The sequence below is a fragment of the Oncorhynchus gorbuscha genome, linkage group LG02, assembly GCF_021184085.1.
Source record: "Oncorhynchus gorbuscha isolate QuinsamMale2020 ecotype Even-year linkage group LG02, OgorEven_v1.0, whole genome shotgun sequence".
NCBI classification, from domain to species: domain Eukaryota; kingdom Metazoa; phylum Chordata; class Actinopteri; order Salmoniformes; family Salmonidae; genus Oncorhynchus; species Oncorhynchus gorbuscha.
Window position 1 is genome coordinate 62842671 of NC_060174.1, and position 25311 is coordinate 62867981.

Below are 25311 nucleotides of genomic sequence, written 5' to 3' on the forward strand. Positions count from 1 at the left end.
TAGTAAGTTTCCCCTTGATTGCGAGAAGCATCCATTCTTCGTTTAACAGGTTATCTGACAAAGGTATTGATGTGAGTTTCTGTGCCTCTGCCTCCCCACATCAATTGCGGCCAGTAACATCAGTCTCTGCAACAGTTTATGGTTTCAGAGCGTAGCAGGCCTAGCCATTCACCGTGAGAATGATTCAAGTAAAAACAGTCAAGTGCTGCCTTATCCCATGATCGAAGGTTGCTCGATGGTTTAATTTGATCTTTTAGATTTCAATAATTGCCATAATTGTTTTACTTTTACCCTTTTTTCTCCCCAATTGGTAGTTACAGTCTTGTCCCATCGCTGCAACTCCCCTGCGGACTTGGGAGAGGCGAAGGTCGAGAGCCATGCACCCTCCGAAACACGACCCTGCCAATCCGCACTGCTTCTTGACACAGTGCTCACTTAACCCGGAAGCCACACCAATGTCTCAGAGGAAACACCGCCCAGCTGGCAGGTGCCCGGCCCGCCACAAGGAGCCACTGGCCTACCTGATTAGATTTTTATTATGGACAAAAGAGCAAGGTTATTTTTGATTGTCAAAAAGCAGCCAAGCATCGATTATCACGTCAACAGAATAAGACCATCGATATTTATTGGAAAGGAGCATCAAGCTCATCACCTTGCACTTTCACCACCCTGTGAAGTTCATCATAATTTATTTAATCTGTAGCCTATCAAGCTTCATGTTTTCCCATGATGATGTCAAGATGTCATATTTATACACAGACTTTGATCTACAACAAGTAAATTTGATGGAAACACAACTCTGATGGTAAAATGCGGCATTTGGCCGATAAAAAAATGAAAAGCCAATTAATACAATTGTAGTTGGCCAAATTATTGAGGAGAGGCTGTTTATCATAGTCTACACTGAATTTGTGCTTCAGCACCATTCTCTCATGCCTTGAGGGCAAGTGAGCCTGCTGCTGAGGAGCAAGAGAGAGCAAGTGAGCATCCTTGCCCTAGGCCACTGTTGATTGTAAAGATTGAGGCCTTTTTCATTGAAGTAAAACAAAAGTTAGAGGGGGGAAAAGTATGCCTATAGTGAAACGCCTACAAGGGGAATTTAATATACATTTTAATGTTGTAGTTGAAGAACACTGGCATGGCCAAATACTACTGCTACTGTGCAACTCCCTATTCAGGTAGGAAGCAGTTTTGGAACTTATTTATAATCAGTTGTTTTATCATTATTGTATATCATTGTTATTATTGTAAGCCTATTTATTAATAACAAATAAATCAAAAAAAGAAATATATACACCTGTTTTGTGTAACCCTTTCCTGCGTTCAAATGACTAGTGGCCTCATGGGTGGAATGTTATTAATATTGTTCATAATTTCTTAATTAATAGATTTTTTTTAAAGGCGCCGAAAAAGATGCCGTTTTACGATCCCGTAACCAGTTGTGCTATTGTGTATGTTTTTTTGCGTTATTTGTAAATTATTTTGTACATAATGTTTCTGCCACTGTGTCTTATGACTGAAAAGAGCTTCGAGACATCAGGACAGCGATTACTCACCCCGTACTGGAGGAAAACTTTTTCTTCAACGAGTCGGACAGGAAGGATTTACTTCAGATGCCCGACAAGGCCCTCATCCCCGTCATTCGCAGGAGAAAGAGACGGAGGTATCGTAAACAAAGATCCGGGTGCCTTGTCAGGATCCGTTGCCGAGAGGATAATTGGTCCTAATAGCCAATGTACAATCAATCCATAATAAAATAGACTACAATCATGTATATCCTACCAACGGGACATTAAAAAATGTCATATCTTTTGTTTCACCGAGTCGTGGCTGAACGACGACATGAATAACATACAGATGCCGGGTTTTAAGCTTTTTCGGCAAGATAGAACAGGGGTGGTGGTTTATGTATATTTGTAAACAACAGCTGATGCACAAAATCTAAGGAAGTCACAAGGTTTTGCTCGCCTGAGGTAGAGTATCTCATGATAAGCTGTAGACCACACTATTTACCAAGAGAGTTTATCTGTATTTTTCGTAGCTGTTTACAGACCACCACAAACCGATGTTGGCACAAAGACCGCACTCAATGAGCTGTATACGGCCATAAGTAAACAGGAAAACACTCATCTAGAGGCAGCACTCCTATTGGCCGGGGACTTTAATGCAGGAAAACTCAAAATCCGTTTTAACTCATTTCTACCAGCATGTTAAATGTGCAACCAAAGGGGCAAAAAAACTCTAGACCACCTTTACTCCACACACAGACATGCGTACAAAGCTCTCCTTCGCCCTCTATTTGTCAAATCTGACCATAATTCTATCCTCCTGATTCCTGCTTACAAACTAAAAACTAAAGCAGGAAGCACCAGTGACTCGGTCAATAAGAAAGAGGTCAGATGAAGCAGATGCTAAGCTACAGGACTGTTTTTCTAGCATAGACTGGAAAATGTTCCGGGATTCTTCCGATGGCATTTAGGAGTACACCACATCAGTCACTGGCTACATCAATATGTGCATTGAGGACGTAGTCCCCAGTGACCTTAGTGCTCCTGGGCACAGGGACAATGTTGGTCTGTTTGAAACATGTTGGTATTACAGACTCAGTCAGGGACAGGTTGAAAATGTCACTTGCCAGTTGGTGAGCGCATGCTCGGAGTACACTTCCTGGTAATCCATCTGGCCTGCGGCCTTGTGAATGTTGACCTGTTTAAAGGTCTTACTCACATTGGCTACAGAGAGCATGATCACACAGTCGTCAAGAACAGCTGATGCTCTCATGCACGCTTCAGTGTTATTTGCCTCGAAGCGAACATAGAAGTAATTTAGCTCGTCTGGTAGGCTCGTGTCACTGGGCAACTCACGGCTGTGCTTCCCTTTGTAGTCTGTAATAGTAATAGTAATAGTTTGTATGTACCCCAACCAGAAGCCATGCATTATAGGCCACAACTGCACAGAGCTAACCGGTAAAGCTGCCGCTTTCAAGGAGCGGGACTCTAACCCGGAAGCTTATAAGAAATCCCACTATGAACCATCAAACAGGCAAAGCGTCAATACAGGACTAAGATTGAATCGCACCACATCGGCTCAGAAACTCGTAGGATGTGGCAGGGCTTGCAAACTATTACAGACTACAAAGGGAAGCACAGCCGTGAGTTACCCAGTGACACGAGCCTACCAGAAGAGCTAAATACCAACATGTTTCAAACAGACCAACATAGTCCCTGTGCCCAGGAGCACTAAGGTAATGTGCCCAAATGACTATCGACCCGTAGCACTCACGTCTTGTAGCCATGAAGTGCTTTGAAAGACTGGTCGTGGCTCTAATCAACACCATTATCCCAATTTGCATACCTCCCCAACAGATCTACAGATGATGAAATCTCTATTGCACACTGCCTTTCCCACCTGGACAAAAGGAAAACCTATGTGAGAATGCTATCCTTTTTGGGATAGGGGGCAGCATTTTCACTTTTGATGAATAGTGTGCCCAGAGTGAACTGCCTCCTACCCTGTCCCAGATGCTAATATATGCATATTACTATTAGTATTGGATAGCAGACACTCGAAAGTTTCCAAAACTGTTTGAATGATATCTGTGAGTATAACAGAACTCATATGGCAGGTGAAAACCTGAGAAAAATCCAACCAGGAAGTGGTAAATGTGAGGTTTGTAATTTTTCAAAGCTTGGCCGACTGAATACACAGTGGCTATGGAGTCAAGTTGCACTGCCTACGGCTTCCACTAGATGTCACCCGTCTTTAGAAACTTGTTTTAGGATTCTACTATAAAGGAGGCTCATGAGACCTGTTTGAGTCAGTGGTCTGGCAGAGTGCCTTGGTCTCATGACGCACGGTCACAAGAGAGTTAGTTCTTGTTCCAGTGCTTTTCTTCAGACATAGGAATTCTCCGGTTGGAAGCTAATTGATGATTTATGTTAAAAACACCCTAAAGATTGATTCCATACATCGTTTCACTTGATTCTACGACCTGTAACGGAACTTTTCAAGTTTTTATCTGGACGAAGTGCTCGCGCCTCATGAAGATGGATTACTGGGCTGAACATACATATATTGTGTAACATGATGTCCTATGAGTGTCATCTGATGAAGATTATCAAAGGTTAGTGATTAATTTTATGTATATTTCTGCTTTTTGTGACTCCTATCTTTGGCTGGAAAAATGGCTGTGTTTTTTTGACTTGGCGGTGACCTAACAATCATGTTGTGCTTTCGCTGTAAAGCATCGCTGTAAAGTTTCTTTCATTTGCTGTATTGGACTTGTTAATGTGTGAAAGTTACATATTTCTAAAAAATATTTTTGAATTTCACGCGCTGCCTTTTCAGCGGAATGTTGTCGAGGGGAACGCCTGCCCTAGAAAGGCTATTCGTTGACTACAGCTCAGTGTTCAACACCATAGTGCCCTCAAAGCTCATCACTAAGCTAAGGACCCTGGGACTAAACACCTCTCTCTGCAACTGGATCCTGGACTGCCTGATGGGAAAACTAACATGGTCCAAACACACTAAGACATTCGTTAAGAGGGCACGACAAAGCCTATTCCCCCCTCAGGAGACTGAAAAGATTTGGCATGGGTCCTCAGATCCTGAAAAGATTCTACAGCTGCACCATCGAGAGCATGGTGGCTGAATCACTGTCTGGTATGGCAACTGCTCGGACTCCGGCCGCAAGGCACTACAGAGGGTAGTGTGTACGGCCCAGTACATCACTGGGGCCAAGCTTCCCGCCATCCAGGACCTCTACACCAGGCGGTGTCAGAGGAAGGCCCTAAAAATGGTCAAAGACTTCAGCCACCCCAGTTATAGACGGTTCTCTCTGCTACCGCACGGCAAGTGGTTCCGGGGCACCAAGTCTAGGTCCAAAAGGCTTCTTAACAGCTTCTACCCCCAAGCCATAAGACTCATGAACAGCTAATCAAAGGGCTATCCAGACCCCTCTTTTACACTGCTGCTACTCTCTGTTTATAATCTATGCAGGTCACTTTAACTCTACCTACATCGACTCTGTATTGGTACCCCCTGTTTATAGCCACGCTATTGTTATTTCACTGCTGCTGTTTAATTATTTGTAAACTATATATATATATATATATATATATATATATATATATATATAAAATAACACGTTTTTCTTAACTTCTTATAGCATTGTTGGTTAAGGGCATGTAAGTAAGCATTTCACTGTTGTATTCGATGCATGTGACAAATACAATTTGATTTGATTAATACACTTTTTTTAAACAGCTGGAAATCTGGTGTTTCTATGTCAAACAGTTTTGTTATATTTCAGTCTTCTCTGATGTATATAAATAGTAATATTTGGTTGCAAACTCAATAAGTGTGTCTTCTTTTTTAAAAGCCCATAACCATGTGTGTGAGGTGTATACTTTGGTTTCAGAGTAGATTTTTTAAAAGACTACCAAGAAACACTCTGTGTGACTCTGATTTAGCCCACTGAGGTAAAAGGTTTAATTCTGTTGAGAAATTTTCATTGGCTAAAATAAATTTGATCAGGCTTTTGTGCTCCATATTTAGTTTAAGATACATTTTAAGTAGGTCTGTTGTAAAATAAATAACATTAGCCTATTTCTGACATTTGTTGGGTATGGTAGGCCCTTGCTTTTGATGTTAATTACTGCAGCTAATAGCTTTTGCAGCAAATAGCTTTTGTGAAGGTTTAAACCTGTTCACAATTGTTTTATTTCATTCTGTTGAGCCATTTTCTGTGTCCAAATTAAGTTTATATTCCATATAATATATTCCATATAAACAATTGCTTGACTTACTTTTAATATTACCCTAATAAAGTATAGAAACTTTTGTGAATGTTTGGTGTGGTGTGGCTTGTCGTTGCAGAATCAGAATTAGTTAGGTAACATTGATACATAAGATGTTTTATCTACTTTCATAAATATGCTTATGTGGGAAAAGTTACTTGGGCCCCAGAGAGGGGAGAGCTCAGGCTTGTCTTCATATGTGAGGGTATCTGTTAAACCATGTGAGGGGCTCCACAATGTCTGTTCCAATTGGGGGGAGGAGTATGGCAGTGTCTGGAACCATTGTAGGTCCCCTCTGATGTTGAAACTTATCTTGACCTAGTATATGACCTAGAGGCTCACTCCCCTCAGGGAGCTTGTCCAGGGGTGGGTTGTATTTGAGATGGGAGTATCTAGAATTGACAATTGATACATGCCCTTGGATGAGGTAATGTTTTGGTAATATGAAGTACCAAGAATGAGAAGTAGAACCTTGTCTTAGAGAGCAAACTGAATGATAATGTACAGCTAATGCTGTCTGGCTATGGGATACTCCTCTCTCAAGTGAAAGTCTTCCTTTGTGCAGTTTTCCTAAGACCTGTGGTTCGTCATTGTGAGTTGAGAGGGGTGTATCTTTGCTATAAAAGATCTCAGTTGCCATTATGTTGACACTCTCAGAGAATGTATTTATAGACACTGAATTGATCTGAGAGTCAAAGGGCTATTGGTGAAGCTCATATTATTAAAAGATTAAGTTTAAAGTATAACTCTGACTTATGTGTGGTTTGTAAACTCTCCTTTCACTTAGTAATACAGGAAATTACCACGATAGGCTATATTACAATTTAGCTACTGCAAGCCTATGATAGGCGCTCCAGCAGACAATTGACAGTTAAATTTGAGGTGAGGAAAAACGTTTCAGGCCTATCAGAGATAGCCCTATAATATAATGCTTATTTGTATGCAAAATATCCTGATCGAAAACGAACGAATGAACCTTTTACTGTAAATCTATATATGTGTGCCAGACGCAGTAGCCATCGGACATAAAGAAATGAATGTCGGTGTCTTAGCATGCGGTTTGCATATCTCGAGCTCTCTCTCTTAGGATAGGCCTAAAATTATCTTCCTTTATATAGACTATATTTTTTTGTAATTATTAATATCATACAGTGGACATCTAAGCCTATAGGCCTATGCATGCAATGCCCTGATGCATTTAGCACTCAAATCTCCGACAGCTGAACCAAAAAATAGGCTATAAAGTTTGCTACACATCGAAACACAATGAATAGTGTTTTTTCATGTGTTATAATCCGTTTTTAAGGACACGTAAATGTGGTTAATTTGGACAATATCCATCGTTTACCAAATGTCTGTTTAATTAAAATATTCCCGGTCACGTTGTCCAATGTAAAATCTTCCCGAAGGAACTCCTTAAATGCGCCTATTGTTTTTATGCATATTTTAGAATATTCGCATGAATATCTGTCGACAACTGCATGGAAACCTATAGACACACTAAAGACTATACATGCGCTAGTCCCGTGTCACTTTCATTATGCCTGCACATCATGGATCACCAGCAGCCCCAAACATCTAAAGAATAAACTACAGACTAGGGTTGAACATTTTCCCAATGTAATTCTAAAGCATATGTCTTGATTTGATTAGAACTTTGATCGGCACGATAATTCAAATCTGATGCTACCTGAGCCTGGTGAGCTATACATTAAGTACATTTTATGAGCCCAAGTAAAAAATAAAAAATAAATGATTGTGCCCTTATCCAATACTATGTTATAGGATACCGCAAATTTCGCACGGCAGAAAAACCCATAGATGTAGCTATGTTAAAAAACAAGATGACCCTGGAAAGCCAGGTGGGGATGTGTACATTAAACGTGCATTCAGTCCTTATATTACTGTAGCATATGCTGCTGCAAATTTAGGGACCACAATGGAAATAAGATCTCAATTGTATTGCACAATCCCGATCACTTTTTAAACGATTTGTTTTTATACAGTAGGTTTTACGTTGGGGAGGAGGGTGCATTTTTTAAATGATATGTTCAGTTGGACCAGTCTCCACCTCCCCCAGTAAATTTCACTTGCCTATGATCAAATATGAATGACTGTTTATACAATTATTAAATACAGGTTATTGGCACTTTTCTACTTTCATCTCGGGGAGGTTTATTTAGAACGTTTAAAAGATTCCGTACCCCGGAAGTGATTGGTTAGTGTTTTGGTAACCTGAAACAAATCACACCAGTTCTATAATGTCGGTATTACATTTCACGCACGGATTTGTACTACTTCAGTTTTGTATGTCGACTTGAATAGGCGCGCTTGCACCCGTGTTCGTGTCTGAATTGTGGCAGTCGTCATCATCGCTATGATAACTGATAGTTACGGCGAAATATCGTAGCTAACCGATTGCTGGCTAGCTTAGCTAACGTTAGCTTCTTATATGGATGTAAACAAAGCTAGTTCGTTACCGTTAATTGAGTTGACATACAACGTCCAGGTACTTCTGAACATAAGATAGCTAGCTTAGCTAAAATCTTACCATTTCAGGCAGTCAACCGCATTTGTGTAGCTAGCGTGCTGTAGCTAATTGGGGTTGCAGGCCTCTGTGAGGACAAGCTAACGGTAACAAGCTAGCTACAGTAGCTAGCTATCGAACAGCTGTCAAAATGGATAGAGCGGAATCAGATCGGTTGATAGAGAAAGCAAAGCTGTGCTTGCGGTCAGGGCGGAGAGAAAAGGCCCTTCAACTGTTGTATGAAGCCCAGAAAATATTTCCCAGCACTCGGGCCAGAGGTAAGTGTCCCGTAATGGCCGTCTTGTTAGCCTTGCTTGCCAACTTGAATGTTAAAATAGAAAGTGCAACGTCTGTATCTTGTGAATGTGAATTTCATAATGTATGCTCGAATCAGCGAATGTGTTATACATGTCATCTGAATATTTACAACATGGTCAGGCTTATAATATAAACAATATTTTTTAGATAGCATGTTTGTGCCTGTAAGTGGATTGACTTTTTATAACCTGTAGGCCACACTACAATGTATAGTTACTGTAACTAGTAATGTTTATTTTACTTACTTGCCGTGTTATTACTCAACCTAGAGGTGCAGCTGTCAGCCAGACAAATTGGTTGTTATTGTTGAACAAGGCAGTTCCCCAGTAGGCCGTCATTGTAAAATAAGAATTTGTTCTTAACTGTCTTGCCTGGTTAAATAAAGGTTACATTTAAAAATAAATGTTATTTTTTTTCTTCAAAACACCTGCTCTTTTCATGACAGACTGACCCATAAGGATCCCTTATTGATGTCGCTTGTTAAATCAGTGTAGATCATTGGTCACCAACCTTTTGAGTGAAGATCAGTCATATAATAAAAAACGACTTAAAAAACGTAAGCCTATTTAACATTAACCATTTAAAAACCGTTCTGTAGCAATGAGATTTGTGCAGTAGGCCTCACCACTGCTCCCTCCCTCCCCTTCTCAATACATTATCACTACATATTGGCTATGTCGGAATTGCCCTGCCAATGCTGTTCTTCTCAGACCATTTTGAAATTATATTTAAAAATATTTTGTATATGATCACACTGTTCATTATCACTACATATTGGCTATGTCGGAATTGCCCTGCCAATGCTGTTCTTCTCAGACCATTTTGAAATTATATTTAAAAATATTTTGTATATGATCACACTGTTCATAGATCATTTGTTGTATTACTTGTGAGGCACAGCTAAGTGAGCTGGGCTGATGGCCTGCATCTGAGGGGAGGGAGGGAGCAGTGGTGAGGCTGTCTCTCACCGTCTCTCTCTCCCTCCTTCTGCTGAGAAAAGGGGGACACAAGTCTTCCAGCTGATGGCGAAACTTAAGAGCCAATTTAAGCTTGATCTAAAAATGTGGTCGGAGGCGCCATGTGGATGGTGTGACGCAATCGCGGGGCCTCCAGATGCATGCAGAGGCCAAACTGAGCTTCGTACCGCATCGCTGTGCGCCTCCCAAATTTTGTAACATTGCTGAGAGCTCCAAATAGCCTCATGAACCAATTCATGTTACTCCTATGACCCCCCCACAAATGAAATAGTCCTCAATATAAAAAAGACAAGCTGCTAATGATAACGCAAGGTTATCGGAACACTTACAGGCTCTTCATGGTCATTACGACATCCGCATTGGCCGTGCAGCATTTATGGTGGTATGGCCTCTGCAGAACTCTGGACATTCGTACTACTTGTGTTTTGCCGAGCTACGCTGTTGTCAAGGAGGTGAGTTTGTGTTTTGTACAGGACCCATCCGCTCTCACCGACCAACAACCAATCATGTCTATACGGAGCCCTCAGCATTGTTTAAACATTTGAGCGGAGCAGAGCATGCGGTACAGGAGCTCCGTTTGGCCTCTGCGTGTCTCCGGAGGCTTCGCAATTGCGTCACACCATCCACACGGCGCCTCCGAACACATTTTCGGATCAAGCATAAATTGTCTCTTTGCTATACTCATTACAATTTAGCTGGTTGCAGCATTTTATGTCTTGAACAAGGTGTTGGTGGTGCTGAGTAACAACTTGAACATGAAGTTACTCATAAAAACAGCAGCCGGCTCTTTGCTGTATTCATTGTCTCTCTAGTGATGGTTTTGAAATCTCACAGAATCAACTTTGCTGTGCGTTCAAGGCTTTTGTTTTTTTTTACAGTCTAAGGCGCAAACTGTGCAGGAATGGTGATCTGAGCTATTTGACTGGCCAGCGGTAGGCCTTCTGGTGCACTTGATTTGCTCTCTGGGCCTGCCGGGTAGGACACTTTGTCTTGCCGGCGCTAGGGCTGTTGAATCAAGTGCACCTACCGCCAACAGCGCAAAAAAAGAAAATAGGAGCCCAAGGCTTTTTCGTTGGGTTTTTACAGAAATGTTTGGTGATCAACTAGGAATCCCTTAGATCTACCAGTTGGTGACCACTGGTGTAGATGAAGGGGAGGAGACGGATTAAAGAAGGATTTTTAAGCCTTGAGACAATGATGGTGTGTGTGCCATTGAGGGTGAATGGGCAAGACAAATTGCCTTTGAATGAGGTATGGTAGTAGATACCAGGTGCACCGGTGTGAGTGTGTCAAACTGCAACGCTGCAGGGTTTTCATTGCTCAACAGCTTCCTGTGTGTATCAAGAATGTTCCACCACCCAAAGGACATTCGGCTAACTTGACACAACTGCGAGAGTCAACATGGGCTAGCATCCCAGTGGAACGCTTTTGACACCTTGTAGAGTCCATGCCCTGACGAATTGAGGCTGTTCTAAGGGAAAAAAGTGGGTGCAACTCAATATTAGGAAGGTGTTCCTAATGTTTTGTACACACAGTATAAGTAACTCATCATCTTCTGACAAGAAGGGACTAGGTTAGGGGAATACATGTTTCAGGTACACACATGTCCAGACTGGCTGTTTCTTCTATTAATATTTGCACCCATGCCTGATCTCTCCATCAGTGCTGATTGATGCCATAGTGAGGAATGGAAGCTCTGCTGCTCCAGAGGAGCCCCACATACCCCCACCGCGTGGCTTTCGATCCAATGAAGAGGACGGGGATCGAGAGGAAGTGCGCAAAGGGGCCAACGAGGAGAAGAAGACCTACACAGAGGATCAGCGTCAGGGTGTTCTCAGGTACCTGAGTGATAGGCCTACGTTCATTTTGAGCACTTAGACTTTCGCTACATTTTGTCAAGATGTCCGCCCAGTGAAAGGGCAAATGCACATTGTCCTGTTTTGGTATCAGATTTCGTACTAATCTTTGTGGGGTTTGATCCATTGCAGGATAAAGAAATGCAAGGACTTCTATGAGATTCTGGGCGTTCCTAAAGACTCTAGCGATGAAGATCTGAAGAAGGCATACAGGAAGCTGGCACTGAAGTTCCACCCTGACAAGAACTGTGCCCCGGGAGCCACAGATGCATTTAAAGGTAAAGGGATGCCTCTGTTAGTGCTGTGTTTCCCTGACCTGATCTCATCTGAGTCACATCCTTCTCCTCTGAGCAATTAAAAAAAAAATTTAACAACAAAATAGATGAATAAATAGGGCCTCTGTATATTGTGGGACTGCTGGTGCAGATAATTAGCTCCTTAATTATCATGCTATTGTGGCCCGGCATGTGCATCGAGTCAGACAACGACACACCAAGAGCATCAATCATAGGCCTGATAAGTGATTGTTTTTTCCCCCTCTACAGCGATAGGCAATGCGTATGCAGTGCTGAGCAATGCTGAGCAGCGTCATAAGTATGACCAGTACGGAGAGCAGGCTCCCTCTGAGAGCACCACCCACTCCTCAGCCCAAGCTCGCCACGGACACTACCGCAACTTCAACAGGAACTTTGAGGCTGACATCTCCCCTGAAGAGCTTTTCAATATCTTCTTTGGAGGAAGATTTCCCACAGGTAAGATTTGCATGTGTGTGTGTGTGTGTGAGGAAGTCGAGGTTATTAGGAGTAAAGTGAAAAGGTTACAGCGTGATTGAAATTGAAAGGAAACGTTACCGCGTCAGCGGAGACGGCATTCACGGGAAACGCTGCATCTGTTCGGCTCAATCGGAAATTACCTTTACATTTCTATTGCGTAATCTGTAACGCTTCAGCGGTAGATTGAATGGAGCCCTAAAACAAACCCTAAAACAAATCATGAAGACTTTTGTAAACGGAAATAAAGTGAAGAAACCCATTTTGAAAAACTGAAACTAACTCAAATATGAAAAACATCAAATTATGTTCAGTTTTAGTTTGTTTTCTTCTAAACTTTAGGCAAAAATGAAATTGGGCTTTCAAGCTCCCCCCCCCCCCCAATGGGGTTTTCATGCTTGCTTTATCTGGCAGGTAAATGCCGCCAGGAGATGACAATGGTTCAAATAAGCCTAGCGTGTGCATCACTAGTCTCTCAAGACTTGACCGGTTGCCTCCCACAATGTACCGATGTTCCTGCAGACACGTCTGTAGATGTGTCTGCGTCAGTTGGGAACAGAGGGGAGTGGGAAATGGGATGCATCTCACCGCCGTATCTGCTTGTTGCCCAGGTGTAAAACATTCCCGCCGGACACAACGTAGTATCTAGCTAGCAAGACGGAGAATGGTTATTTGTAATGAGTGCTTTTCGCAAGTGGCTAGTTTGCATCTACCTTCACTAAAAACCAAGGGCAAAGGCTTTGCATGCAAACTTTAGTTTCTAATCGTGATGTTCTGGCCCGCCTACCCAGACTCATGAATTGTAGAGAGTTGTGTGTCTTAAGACGACCCTCTGGAACAATCCCCCCCTCCCTTTCAAAATGTCCAAGAGACATCCTCCCCAGACCTAGCACTGCTGTTGCCTAGGCCTGTGATTTCCGAGACTAGTGCGCATCACTGTAGCTAACAAATGTGCCATGACTTCATTTGTTGTTGTTTTTTCCTCTCTTTCAGATATAGCTACTTGTTTCTTACATGTACTACTAAATCTGAAAAAGCTTTAAAAATATTAGTGTAAAAATGGGCAAGTTTTCTTCCGTTTTTCTGCAACCAGTCTAGGGACTAATTGTTTTAAATCCAAGTCACAATGAGGTTGACTTTACAATTTAAACCTATCAATTTATGTATTACTGCCCCTGTGGCAAGAAGTCAAATCCCCCAAAAATTATAGGCCTACAAAACTGAAATGTCTCTTAGCCTCCCACGCCTAGTCTACTTTGTCCTTAACATTAAAACTGAAACTAAATCATATGAAAACTAAAACTAGTAAATCAAGTCAGAAAACAAACTTAAAACTCACATTTTCAAATAAACGTAGAAAAAACGAATAGAAATAAAAACCGATAATAACCTTGGTGGAACTGTGTGCATGTATGTGTCTGAAAGAGAGATGGCGTGTGCGTTCTCGCTCTCTTGTTCCTTTCATTTTGGATTAGTCACCTTGTCGTTGTCGGTTGTTGCGTAGTAGTTACGCGTGTGTTCTGCTCCCTCAGGCAACATCCATGTGTACACAAACAGAGGCGCCACCTACTCTAACTTCTACCAGCCTCGTCGGCGACGTGCATATGAGAGGCGCGATGAGGAAGTGGAGGAGAACCGCAGTCCGGTCAGTCAGTGCCCACATGAGGAGGAATCTCCTAGAAACTCCCGCCAGTTCACATCATAGATGTTCTGTAGCTGTGTGATTAACCCAACAGAGCTACAGCGGATTTTTCTATGGGCATACAGTTTAACTCGCATGGCTACAGCGTATGTATTTCCTATGTGTTCACAATTAATGCTGGGCCTTACATTTAGATCTCTTTAAGATTGGGTTTTTGATCCTGTTTCTGCCATTTTGGATATTATTTCCCTTTTATGCGGTGCTACAATAGGCAATAAAAATGAGAACCGTATGCCGCTCCAAGAGGGTCAGTTAAAGGTTGACCAATGAAACGGACCAGCTGTGAAAATGAGTAAACAAGCTTTTTTGTTGTTGTTGCAATAAGCAATAGAGTCCTAGAAACATTACTGCAGATTGATTTTGACATGTATTTACAGGTATATGGTTTGGTGTAAACTTTTGCTTTAACATATCTTTCTGGCGTTGCCTTTCCTCAGCAGAACACCTTCACTGCCTTCCTGCAGCTTCTTCCTGTGCTGGTGCTGATCCTCATATCTGTTGTGACCCAACTGATGGCCACCAACCCTCCCTACAGTCTCTTCTACAAACCGTGAGTCAACCACATCAACCAAGCTTCTTGACGACACGTTTGCCTCTAAAGTAGACTGCATGCGTATTGAGCCTCGTTCAGACTAGTTCCATGGTAACAACTGGGTGCAGAGTGCATGAGGACCCTTTTAAGAGCCGGGGTGGGCAACTCCAGTCCTCGAGGGCCTGATTGACGTCGCACTTCTTCTCCATCCCTAGCAAACACAGCTGATTTGAATCAAATTGCATTCTAAACTGAAGATCATGATTAGGTGATTAGAGCTGGGGATAAACTGTGACACCAATCAGGACCTGGAGGACTGGAGTTGCCCACCCCTGCGTATGCGGGTGAGGTGTGATTTGTATTTCCCCCTTAAGTCTGCCTGTAGTGGGACTGACTGTATATTTGTCTTTCAGGGCCATGGGTCTGGTGGTCTCCCGGGAGACCCAGAATATGGGTGTGCCCTACTATGTGGACAAGGGCTTCCAGAAGGAGTACCGTGGGGAGTCCCTGGAGGAGCTGGAGAAAACCATAGAGAGTGATTACATTGAACACCTGCAGAGCAGCTGCTGGAAGGAGAAACAGCAGAGTAAGTCCAGCTGCAGTCAGATCCTGGCAGCTTGGCACGGTCCCCATTTGGAGACTGGTTGACTGAGGCAGCCACGCATGGTTTATCCATGTTGCAGAGTATGAATTTGATCCATATATAAGCTGATATGTTTTTCTCTCCATCCTCGTTCAGAGTCGGACTTGGCGAACCTTGCCCAACTGTACCGTGATGACAGGCTGAAGGCGAAGGCTGAGTCTCTAAAGCTGGACAACTGTGACAAGCTGTACCGCTTTGTGGGCCGACAGAGAGGAGAATGAGGGGCTTAAGACAGGAGGAGAGGGAGGCATCTCTTTGCAGCTGAGAATTTGACACTACTCGTTTGAAATTTTTAATTTCATTTATTTATTCAAAATCGGGTCACTTTTTTTTTTAAGAAGAAGAAGAATTGTCTCTTCTCTCTGGTTAGAGCACCGTGGCAGCCAAAGCCATTTTGAATTGAAACATTGTGCCTTCTCTCCTCTCGGATGGAAGAAAGTGGAGGAGCATGTACTGTAAGCTGCCAAGCCTGGCTCTTTGTAGATAACATGAAGCCCTGCCTGGCTGGCTCTGGGATTGTTGTATTGATGTACAGGAGCCTTGTTTCTACTTCCTTACATTAAGGAATATGGGCTTGCTTACAAGGTTTGAGAATATGGTTCTGTTCATACGTACACTTTCTGTTAGTCACCTGTTTGAAGCATGTTTCGTACTGGTGGGTTACTCATTTTTATCTGGATTTCTGTGGCGTGGGTTACATTTGAGTATATTGAGTACGTATTGGGAAAGAGCATAGCTGGAGCCGTGACTTCGTTTTGAACTGGGAGGAACGTTTTAATTGCGAAGCCAGGCAAGGTTCAGATTACAGAGGCAAACGATGTGAGAGATTCTGTTTGAAAAGACCGCTCTATAGGGTCTTAAACTGTGAAGGAAAAATGTGTAGATTTGTCACGCCTGCTCGTTAGAGAAACAAAGCAAGGCAAGAGCTATACATCTCTAGCGTATTAGATCCACGTACAATTTAACTGCGGATCTCTGTTTTATGTGAAGGCCGATACGTCGATCCCCTTTTTTCTCTCCTCCTTTTCATTTGCATTAAGACTTTGCCAGACAGCGTTGCTGTTAGTTGTATTTATTGTCCGTTATTTGGTCATTTGCTTCTCGAGCACATTTTTGATGCTGTTTAATTCTGAGCCCGATGTCCCTATTCCCTGATGCATGCATAGTTGATCCAGGTCTTTGTGTTACACATCAGGTGCTCAGTCGGCCGCTACACCGCAACTCTCTGTGAAGGACATTAAGAGCAATCCATACATCCTGCCCATTTCATGTCATCGACTAACTTTACTAAAGGAGCTTTTAAACACGCTTTAGTTTTGGTTTCTCCAAAAGGAACAGTTGTTTTAGTAAATAGTCTCAATCTTCTAATGCTTGACCTTTCCTTTTAGTCAGATCATAAATCCAGCAGACGGAGGGTTAACGGCCAAACTAGTGGCAGACCGACAGGATGGGGCTGGGGGGGGGGGGGGGTAAACTGATTACAGATTAGACCTGATGTTAACTGGAAACCTAGTGGTCCCTTGGCTAAACTCTGGTGTCCCGTTGATTTGTGCAGCCAGAGCAGGTTTAAGCTGGTTGAATAAAATCTTAAAACAATCTATTGGTGTCTCTGGGGAGCTTTTGTTTTGTTTCCTGATGCTATACTCCCATTTTCCAACTGATTCAGATTCAGAATGTTTAATAGTCACATGTACAGGGTTACAGGTGTGATTGCAAGGTACAGTGAAACTCTTTGGCTTTGAGCTTCAACATGCAGTGAAACTAGTGAAATAAAATAGAAATACAACTCACTCTCTCTCTCATATACAGTTGAAGTCAGAAGTTTGCATGCACCTTAGCCAAATACATTTCAACTCAGTTTTTCACAATTCCTGACATTCAATCCTAGTAAAAATTCCCTGTCATAAGTCAGTTAGGATCACCACTTTATTTTATAAATGTGAAATGTCAATAATAGTTGAATATTTTATTTCAGCTTTTATTTATTTCATCACATTCCCAGTGGGTCAGAAGTTTACATACACTCAACTAGTATTTGGTAGCATTGTCTTTAAATTGTTTAACTTGGGTCAAATGCGTCGGGTAGCCTTCCACAAGCGTCGCACAATAAGTTGGGTGAATTTTGGCCCATTCCTCCTGACAGAGCTGGTGTAACAGAGTCAGGTTTGTAGGCCTCCTTGCTCGCACATGCTTTTTCAGTTCTGCCCACAAATGTTCTATAGGGTTGAGGTCAGGGCTTTGATGGCCAATCCTATACCTTGACTTTGTTGTCCTTAAGCCATTTTGCCACAACTTTGGAAGTATGCTTGGGGTCATTGTCCATTTGGAAGACCCATTTGCGACCAAGCTTTAAACTTCCTGACTGATGTCTTGAGATGTTGCTTCAATATATCAACGTAATGTTGATTCCTCATGATGCCATCTATTTTGTGAAGTGCACCAGTCCCTCCTGTAGCAAAGCACCCCCACAACACACACACACACCCAGCAAAGAAAATAAACATCCCTTTTTCAGGACCCGGTCTTTCAAAGATAATTCATAAAAATCCACCGATCTTCATTGTAAAGGGTTTAAACAATGCTTCCATGCTTGTTCAATGAACTAGAAACAATTAATGAACATGCACCTGTGGAACGGTCGTTAAGACACTAACAGCTTACAGACGGTAGGCAATTAAGGTCACAAGGTGTGGATGGAGGACCACCAGATCAAGACCCTGTCATGGCCAGCCCGATCTCCAGACCTGAACCCCATTGAAAACCTCTGGAATGTGATCAAGAGGAAGATGGTCAAAAGGCATCAAACAAAGCCGAGCTGCTTTTTGTGCCAGGAGTGGCATAAAGTCACACAACATCAACGTGAAAGACTGGTGGAGAGCATGCTAAGACGCATGAAAGCTGTGATTGAAAATCAGGGTTATTCCACCAAATATTGATTTCTGAACTCTTAAGTTAAAACAGTATTGTCTTGTTTAAAAATGAATATGAACTTATTTTCCTTGCATTATTCGAGGACTGACAACTCTGTATCTTTTTTTGTTATTTTGACCAGTTATTTTATGCAAATAAATGCTCTAAATTACAATATTTTATTTGGAATTTGGGAGAAATGTCAGTTTATAGAATAAAACAAAAATGTTCATTTTACCCAAACACATACCTATAAATTTTGCAGTGGTCTCTTAATTATATATATATATATATATATATATATATATATATATATATATACAGCTTTATTTTTTATTAGGAAAGTCAGTTAAGAACAAATTCTTATTTAGGAACAGTGGGTTAACTCCCTTGCTCAGGGGCAGAACGACAGATTTTTACCTTGTCAACTCGGGGATTTGATCGAGCAACCTTTCGGTTACTGGCCCAACGCTCTAACCACTCGGCTACCTGCCGCCCACTAATATGTATTAGTGTACCAGTCAAAAGTTTGGACACCTACTCATTCTGTTTTTGATTTTATTTTTACTACTATGAAAATAAACGCAGTTGGCAGTGAGAGGACATTTCTATTTTTGAGTTAGTACCAGCCAAAAGTACGGACACGCCTACTCGTTCAAGGGTTTTTCTTTATTTTTAATATTTTATACATTGTAGAATAGTGAAGACATCAACTCTATGAAATAACACATATGGAATCATGTAGTAACCAAAAAAGTATTAAACAAATCAAAATATATTTATATTTGAGATCCTTCAAAGTAGCCACCCTTTGCCTTAATGACAGCTTTACACACTCTTGGCAGTACGGACATTGCCTCCTTGCAGCATGCCTAATGCACATTCACGCAGATAAGCAGGGACCCTGTGCATCTTTCTTTTGGTGTTTTTCAGAGTCAGTAGAAAGGCCTCTTTAGTGTTCTCTAAGTTTTCATAACTGTGACCTTAAATGCCTACCGTCTGTAAGTTGTTTGTGTCTTAACGACCGTTGCACAGGTGCATGTTCATTAATTGTTTATGGTTAATTTGCAATGAAGATCTGTAAAGTTATTTGGATTGCTACTAATTATCTTCGAGGGACAGGGTCCTGAAAAAGGGACTTTATGTTTTTGTTGAGTTATACACACATACATACATACATACATACATACATACATACATACATACATACATACATACATACATACATACATACATACATACATACATACATACATACATACATACATACATACATACATACATACATACATACATACATACATACATACATACATACATACATACATACATACATACACACAGTCCATTTGGAAAGTATTCAGACCCCTTGCCTTTTTACAAATGTTACGTTAAAAACGTATTCTAAAATGAAACTACCCACAATACCCCATAATGACAAAGTGAAAACAGGTTTAGAAATTTTGGCAAATTTATTACAAATAAAAAACAAATACCTTATTTACATACGTAATGAGACTCAAAACTGAGCTCAGGTGCATCCTATTTCCATTGATCATTCTTAAGATGTTTCTACAACTTGGAGTCCACCTATGGTACATTCAAATGATTGGACTATATAAAAAGGTCCCACAGTTGACAGTGCAAGTCAGAGAAACAACCAAGCCATGAGGTCGAAGGAATTGTCCATAAAGAACACAGTGGCCTCCATCATTCTTAAATGGAAGAAGTTTGGAACCACCAAGCCTCTTCCTAGAGCTGGCCAGCCTGGCCAAACTGAAAAATCGGAGAAGAAGGGCCTTGGTCAGGGAGGTGACCGAGAACCCAATTGGTCACTCTGACAGAGCTCCAGAATTCCTCTGTGGAGATGGGACAACCTTCCAGAAGGACAACCATCTCTGCAGTACTCTACCAATCAGGCCTTTATGATAAGAGTGTCCAGACGGAAGCTACTCCTCAGTAAAAGGCACATGACAGCCCAGTTGGAGTTTGCCAAAAGGCACCTAAAGGACTCTCAGACCATGAGAACAAGATTCTCTGGTCTGATGAAACCAAGATTGAACTCTTTGGCCTGAAAGCCAAGCGTCACGTCTGGAGGAAACCTGGCACCATCCCTACGGTGAAGCATGGTGGTGGCAGAATCATGCTGTTGGGGTGTTTTTCAGCGGCAGGGACTGGGAGACTAGTCAGTATCGAGGGAAAGATGAACGAAGCAAAGTACAGAGAGAGTCTTGATGAAAACCTGCTCCAGAGTGCTCAGGACCTCAGACTGGGGCGAAGGTTCACATTCCAACAGGATAACGACCCTAAGCACACAGCCAAGATAATGCTCGAGTGGCATTAGGACAAGTCTCTGAATGTCCTTGAGAGACCCAGCCAGAGCCCGGACTTAAACTCAATCGAACATCTCTGGAGACCTGAAAATAGCTGTGCAGCAACTCCGGGGTCTGAATAGTTTCCGAATGCACTGTATATACTGTTGTTACACCCGAGCTTATGGCGGGAATCAGTTCAATCACACGCTGTCGACAATGTGCCCATTTCGATTGAGCCGACATGCAGCATTTACCATAAATGCCGTCTCCACGAACTTGGGAACATTGCCTTTAAATAGCGCATTGTCGACAATGCTCAAACGGATTGCCTTAGAGTCCCAGCCTTAGTCCTTTTTGTGGGATTTCCTTAAAACAAAACAAAAAAAATCACACACTACCTGGTTTGCTAAGTTGGGGGACCACAATCTTGCAACAAATATGTATTATTTTGAAACATTCATTGCCTTTAAAAAAGGCACCATATGTACACACCTGTACAATACTATACAAAGGACTTAAACTCATGAAACACATACACAATGCAAGGTATTTCAGTTTTGTGTTGACAGACACATACAGTACGACCCTGGTCATCTCATTCAGTCAACGGTTCCTCACTCGGTTTCTCTACGTCACAATGCCTTGCTCAGTTTAAGAGGGGGACTCGATTCAGGAGTTGGAGTATGTGTTTCTCAGTGCTGGCGTTGCGTTTACTCTAAACTGCAATTCAGGAACTGCATTGCTCTCTCAGCCAGACACACCGTGTCCAGTTGAAGTGAGAGGACATGAAACGACAGTGACCCAGACTGTGGTGTCCTTCGTTACCTTAATCAACTGGGACATGACCATGGATAGGGGGTACCAATCAGTTGTACTCCATCCAGAGTCATCCGCAGGTGCTCCCTGCGACTCATTTCTTCATCTTCAGGTCAGCTTCTATGGCACAACGGCGCCCCCTGGTGCCCCCATCCTGTAGAAGCACAGAGAGGAGATGGGTTAACTCTGGTCCAAAGCCATCACCCTAGACAACACCGGACAGACTGGCCCTCATATTTAGTGTTTGTTTGAACATGGTTCAACATTTAGACTCAATGCAACTTGCAAACGCATGGGTCAATTAGCTTGTGTGCATGAAAGTTAGCGAGACAATTTGTGTTTCTTTGCCTGCGTGTGTTTTTAGGAACGTATGTGTGTGAGAGAGAGAAAGAGGGAGAGAAAGAGAGGAAATTTAAGAAAAAAATACTATAGAGCAAGGGTATTCAATTTGCCTGTCTACCCATCCACATCGCTCCGGCCAAACGCCACTCCCGCTAATGTTTCTTCTCCATGATGAGTCTGGATTTGCTTCTCGAATGCGAACCCATTCTGACCGCTCTGATTGGTCCCCGGAAACCAATGGGCTGGGCCAGAGCCGGCCTACACGAATCACGTCATTTTTGACGACAGCACAAACAACTTCCCGGATAGAAGGTTCAGCATGGAGTGAATCGATAAGAGCAACGGAAATCAAATTCAGGATGAGTCGTCAGGCAATTCAATCGGACTTGGGGCCAGAATGCAAATACCCCCAGCTGTCGTCTTGCAGCTCGTAACCTGCAGACTGGGTACTTACAAAGAGAGAGAGAAGGAAGGCAGGAGAGGCCATGGGGACACTTGTCCTGTGAGAGGACAGAGGATAGTCAGAGAGAGGGAACAAAGAGACACAGAACAAGGAAAGAAGAGGAGTCGTGGAGCACACACAGTGACGACACGCTGACGACACACTCCAAAAGAAAAGAGAACTGCATAATTTTTTTTTTTTAAAGACAGACCCCCTCCAAAAAGATTGAGAAATGAGGTGCATCATATAATAGGGAAAAACATGGAGGGTATAAAATAAGTGAACACCACCGGTCATGGACACTATAAATACTGTATAGAATATAAACCTGTGGGAAGCAGGATCCATCTTCTCACAGGAGTGGTCCAACAACTGACCCAACTCCTTCACTTAAACGCAGGTGGGTAACCAATTCCTCACTTGGATTGTGGAGCCTTTTTGTTGTTGTTGTGATGAACTAAATATAAGCATTTCATCTTAAAACGTGAGCTCCAAAATGCAACAACATGAACCATGTGACTTTGGCCAAATATGAATATTCTGTAGCACTGCAAATAACTTTAGTTTCAAATACTATAGTATAATACTCGTAGCAAAAATATGTATCTTTCGTTTTACGATCTGTAGAAACGACGAGAATAGAGAGGTTGAGAACTTTTGTGAAACATCACAGTGGAAAAATATGTGTCGGCTCGAAACTGGACGAGATAGAGAAAGATGGGAGGGGTTGAGGGTAGCTGAAGCCTGGGCCTAAAAACAAACAAACGATAACTATTGTAAAATATACCGTCTGTAGGAACTGGAAGTAGAAGCCTAAGTATTCATTAGTTTACTCCAAATATATAACACAAATGGAATCATGCAACCAACAAAAAAGTGTTTAACAAATCAAAAATATAATGTTATATTTGCAATTCTTCAAAGTAGCCAACCTTTGCCTTGATGACAACTTTCGACACTCTTTGGCATTCTCTCAACCAACCAGCTTCATGAGGTAGTCACCTGGAATGCATTTCAATTAAACAGGTGTGCCTTGTTAAAAGTTAATTTGGGGAATTTGTTTCCTTCTTAAATGTGTTTGAACCAATCAGTTGTGTTGTGACAAGGTATTGTTGGCATACAGAAGATTGACCAAATAGGTCTAAGACAAAGTCCATATTATGGCAAGAACAGATCAAATAAGCAAAGAGAAATGACAGTCTATCATTACTTTAAGACATGAAGGCCTGTCAATGTGGAAAATGTCAAGAACTTTGAAAGTTTCTTCAAGTGCAGTTGTAAAAACCATCAAGCGCTATGATGAAACTGGCTCTCATGAGGACCGCCACAGGAAAGGAAGACCCAGAGTTACCTCTGCTGCAAAGGATAAATTCATTTGCGTTACCAACCTCAGATTGGAGCCCAAATAAATGCTTCACAGAGTTCAAGTAACAGACAAATCTCAACATCAACTGTTCAGAGGAGACTGTGTGAACCAGGCCTTCATCGTCGAATTGCTTCAAAGAAACCACTTGAGCCAAGAAACACGAGCAATGGACATTAGACGGGTGGTAATCTGTCCTTTGGTCTGATGAGTCCAAATTTGAGATTTTTGGTTCCAACTGCCGGGTCTTTGTGAGACGCAGAGTGATGATCTCTGCATGTGTGCCTCCTACCGTGAAGCAAGGATGAGGTGTGATGGTGTGGGGGGGCTTTGTTGGTGACACTCTGTGATTTATTTAGAATTCAAGGCACACTTAACCAGCATGGCTACCACAGCATTCTGCAGCGATACGCCATCCCATCTGATTTGCGCTTAGTGGGACTATCATTTGTTTCTCAACCAGACAATGACCCAAAACACACCTCCAGGCTGTGTAAGGGCAATTTGACCAAGGAGAGTGATGGAGTGCTGCATCAGATGACCTGGCCTCCACAATCACCTAACCTCAACCCAATTGAGATGGTTTAGGATGAGTTGGACCGCAGAGTAAAGGAAGAGCAGCCAACAAGTGCTCAGCATATGTGAGAACTCCTTCAAGACTGTTGGAAAAGCATTCCAGGTGAAGCTGGTTGAGAGAATGCCAAGAGTGTGCAAAGCTGTCATCAAGGCAAAGGGTAGCTACTTTGAAGAATCTCAAATATAAATATATTTTTTTGTTTTTGTTTTTCTGTTACTACATTATTCCATGTCTTATTTCATAGTTTTGATGTCTTCACTATTAGTCTTTATTAAAATTAAAGAAACACCTTTGAATGAGTAGGTGTGTGTTTAAACATAAAGGGGGATTGGAAATGATGCAGACAATTACACTGATAGAAGCCACAATCTACATGCAATATTAAAGCTGATCCAAAAAAATACTATAATACAAATTGAATCTGCCCCACTAAATCCAAAACAACTCATTCTAAACCCCCCCACCCCTAAACCTTGAGCCTCTCTCCTGCTTTGAGACTATCTATCAGCCAGAGACACATTGATGCAGTGAAGTGGGGTACACACACACACACGACAGACACACACACAACACAGATACAAACACAGATCAATGAAGCTAACAAAAAGCTAACACACACAAGCGTAGAAACAGAGGCAGTGAAAATATGAAGAATGAAGGATGAGAAAGAAAATATCAGTGTGTGTGTGTGTGTATCAGATTGACAGTTGAGAGAGTTGAGAGATATTTAACCAGATTACATATGCATAGCCTTACCTACACTATCACCAGTATCCCTGACATTGATTGGTACTGTACTGACCTTGTATGCAGTGTAGTTTCTGGTGTGTATTTATTTTATATGACTTAGTATTACTGCATGTTGAGGAAGAGCTTGCAAAGCAAGCATTTCACACCCCTGTTAACACCTGCTGTTTCCTGTGCACGTGACAAATCAACTTTGATTTGATTTCAACGGCGTGGACTCGCAAGGGATCTTTGTCTCGCGTTGTCCCTAAATCTGCACAGGTATGGGTGCAGTGCGTGCGTTTGACTATTTTGTGTTCGTGTCTGTAATGCAATTCAACAGCATTAGCAGTATTATCGGAGGGAGTCAGGTTCCTATCTACTATCATGAGTTCATCACCATCTAAGCCCATGAAGCCCACCAACTGTATGGTCTCCATCGAGGGCAACTCAGAATGGAGACTAGAGAAGGATGTCCGTGGGGAAATGGATCAAATTAACACCGAAGCACATGATCATGCATTAGGAAAACACCCTTGACTGACATACATGGCGTCCCTCCTATAAGATCTAGGAGTGTGTTTAGCTGCCTTCCAAAAGGTAAGAGACTTGTGTCCTCTCCTTTCCTCTGCAGTTAAACAGATCCCTAATCTGTCACTTCTTGCATCCCCAAATCCTCACTTTCCTTTCCTCTCCT

General features: G+C 42.1%; 1 protein-coding gene across 2 annotated transcripts; it reads left to right on the plus strand.

Moving 5' to 3' along the window:
- The first annotated feature begins 7926 nt into the window (after nucleotides 1-7926).
- LOC124006407 (dnaJ homolog subfamily C member 18-like) lies at nucleotides 7927-16719 on the plus strand. Of its 2 annotated transcripts, none has more exons than XM_046316416.1 (8): nucleotides 7927-8603; nucleotides 11284-11458; nucleotides 11609-11754; nucleotides 12022-12228; nucleotides 13779-13891; nucleotides 14389-14498; nucleotides 14894-15066; nucleotides 15220-16719. In XM_046316416.1, the coding sequence occupies exons 1-8, from the start codon at nucleotides 8477-8479 to the stop codon at nucleotides 15342-15344; spliced, it is 1176 nt and encodes a 391-aa protein (XP_046172372.1). In that variant the 5' UTR covers nucleotides 7927-8476; the 3' UTR covers nucleotides 15345-16719. The 2 variants fall into 2 exon arrangements, with proteins under 2 accessions (XP_046172372.1, XP_046172365.1); XM_046316409.1 differs by having other exon boundaries at nucleotides 7932-8603; nucleotides 14386-14498.
- The last annotated feature ends 8592 nt before the right edge of the window (nucleotides 16720-25311 follow it).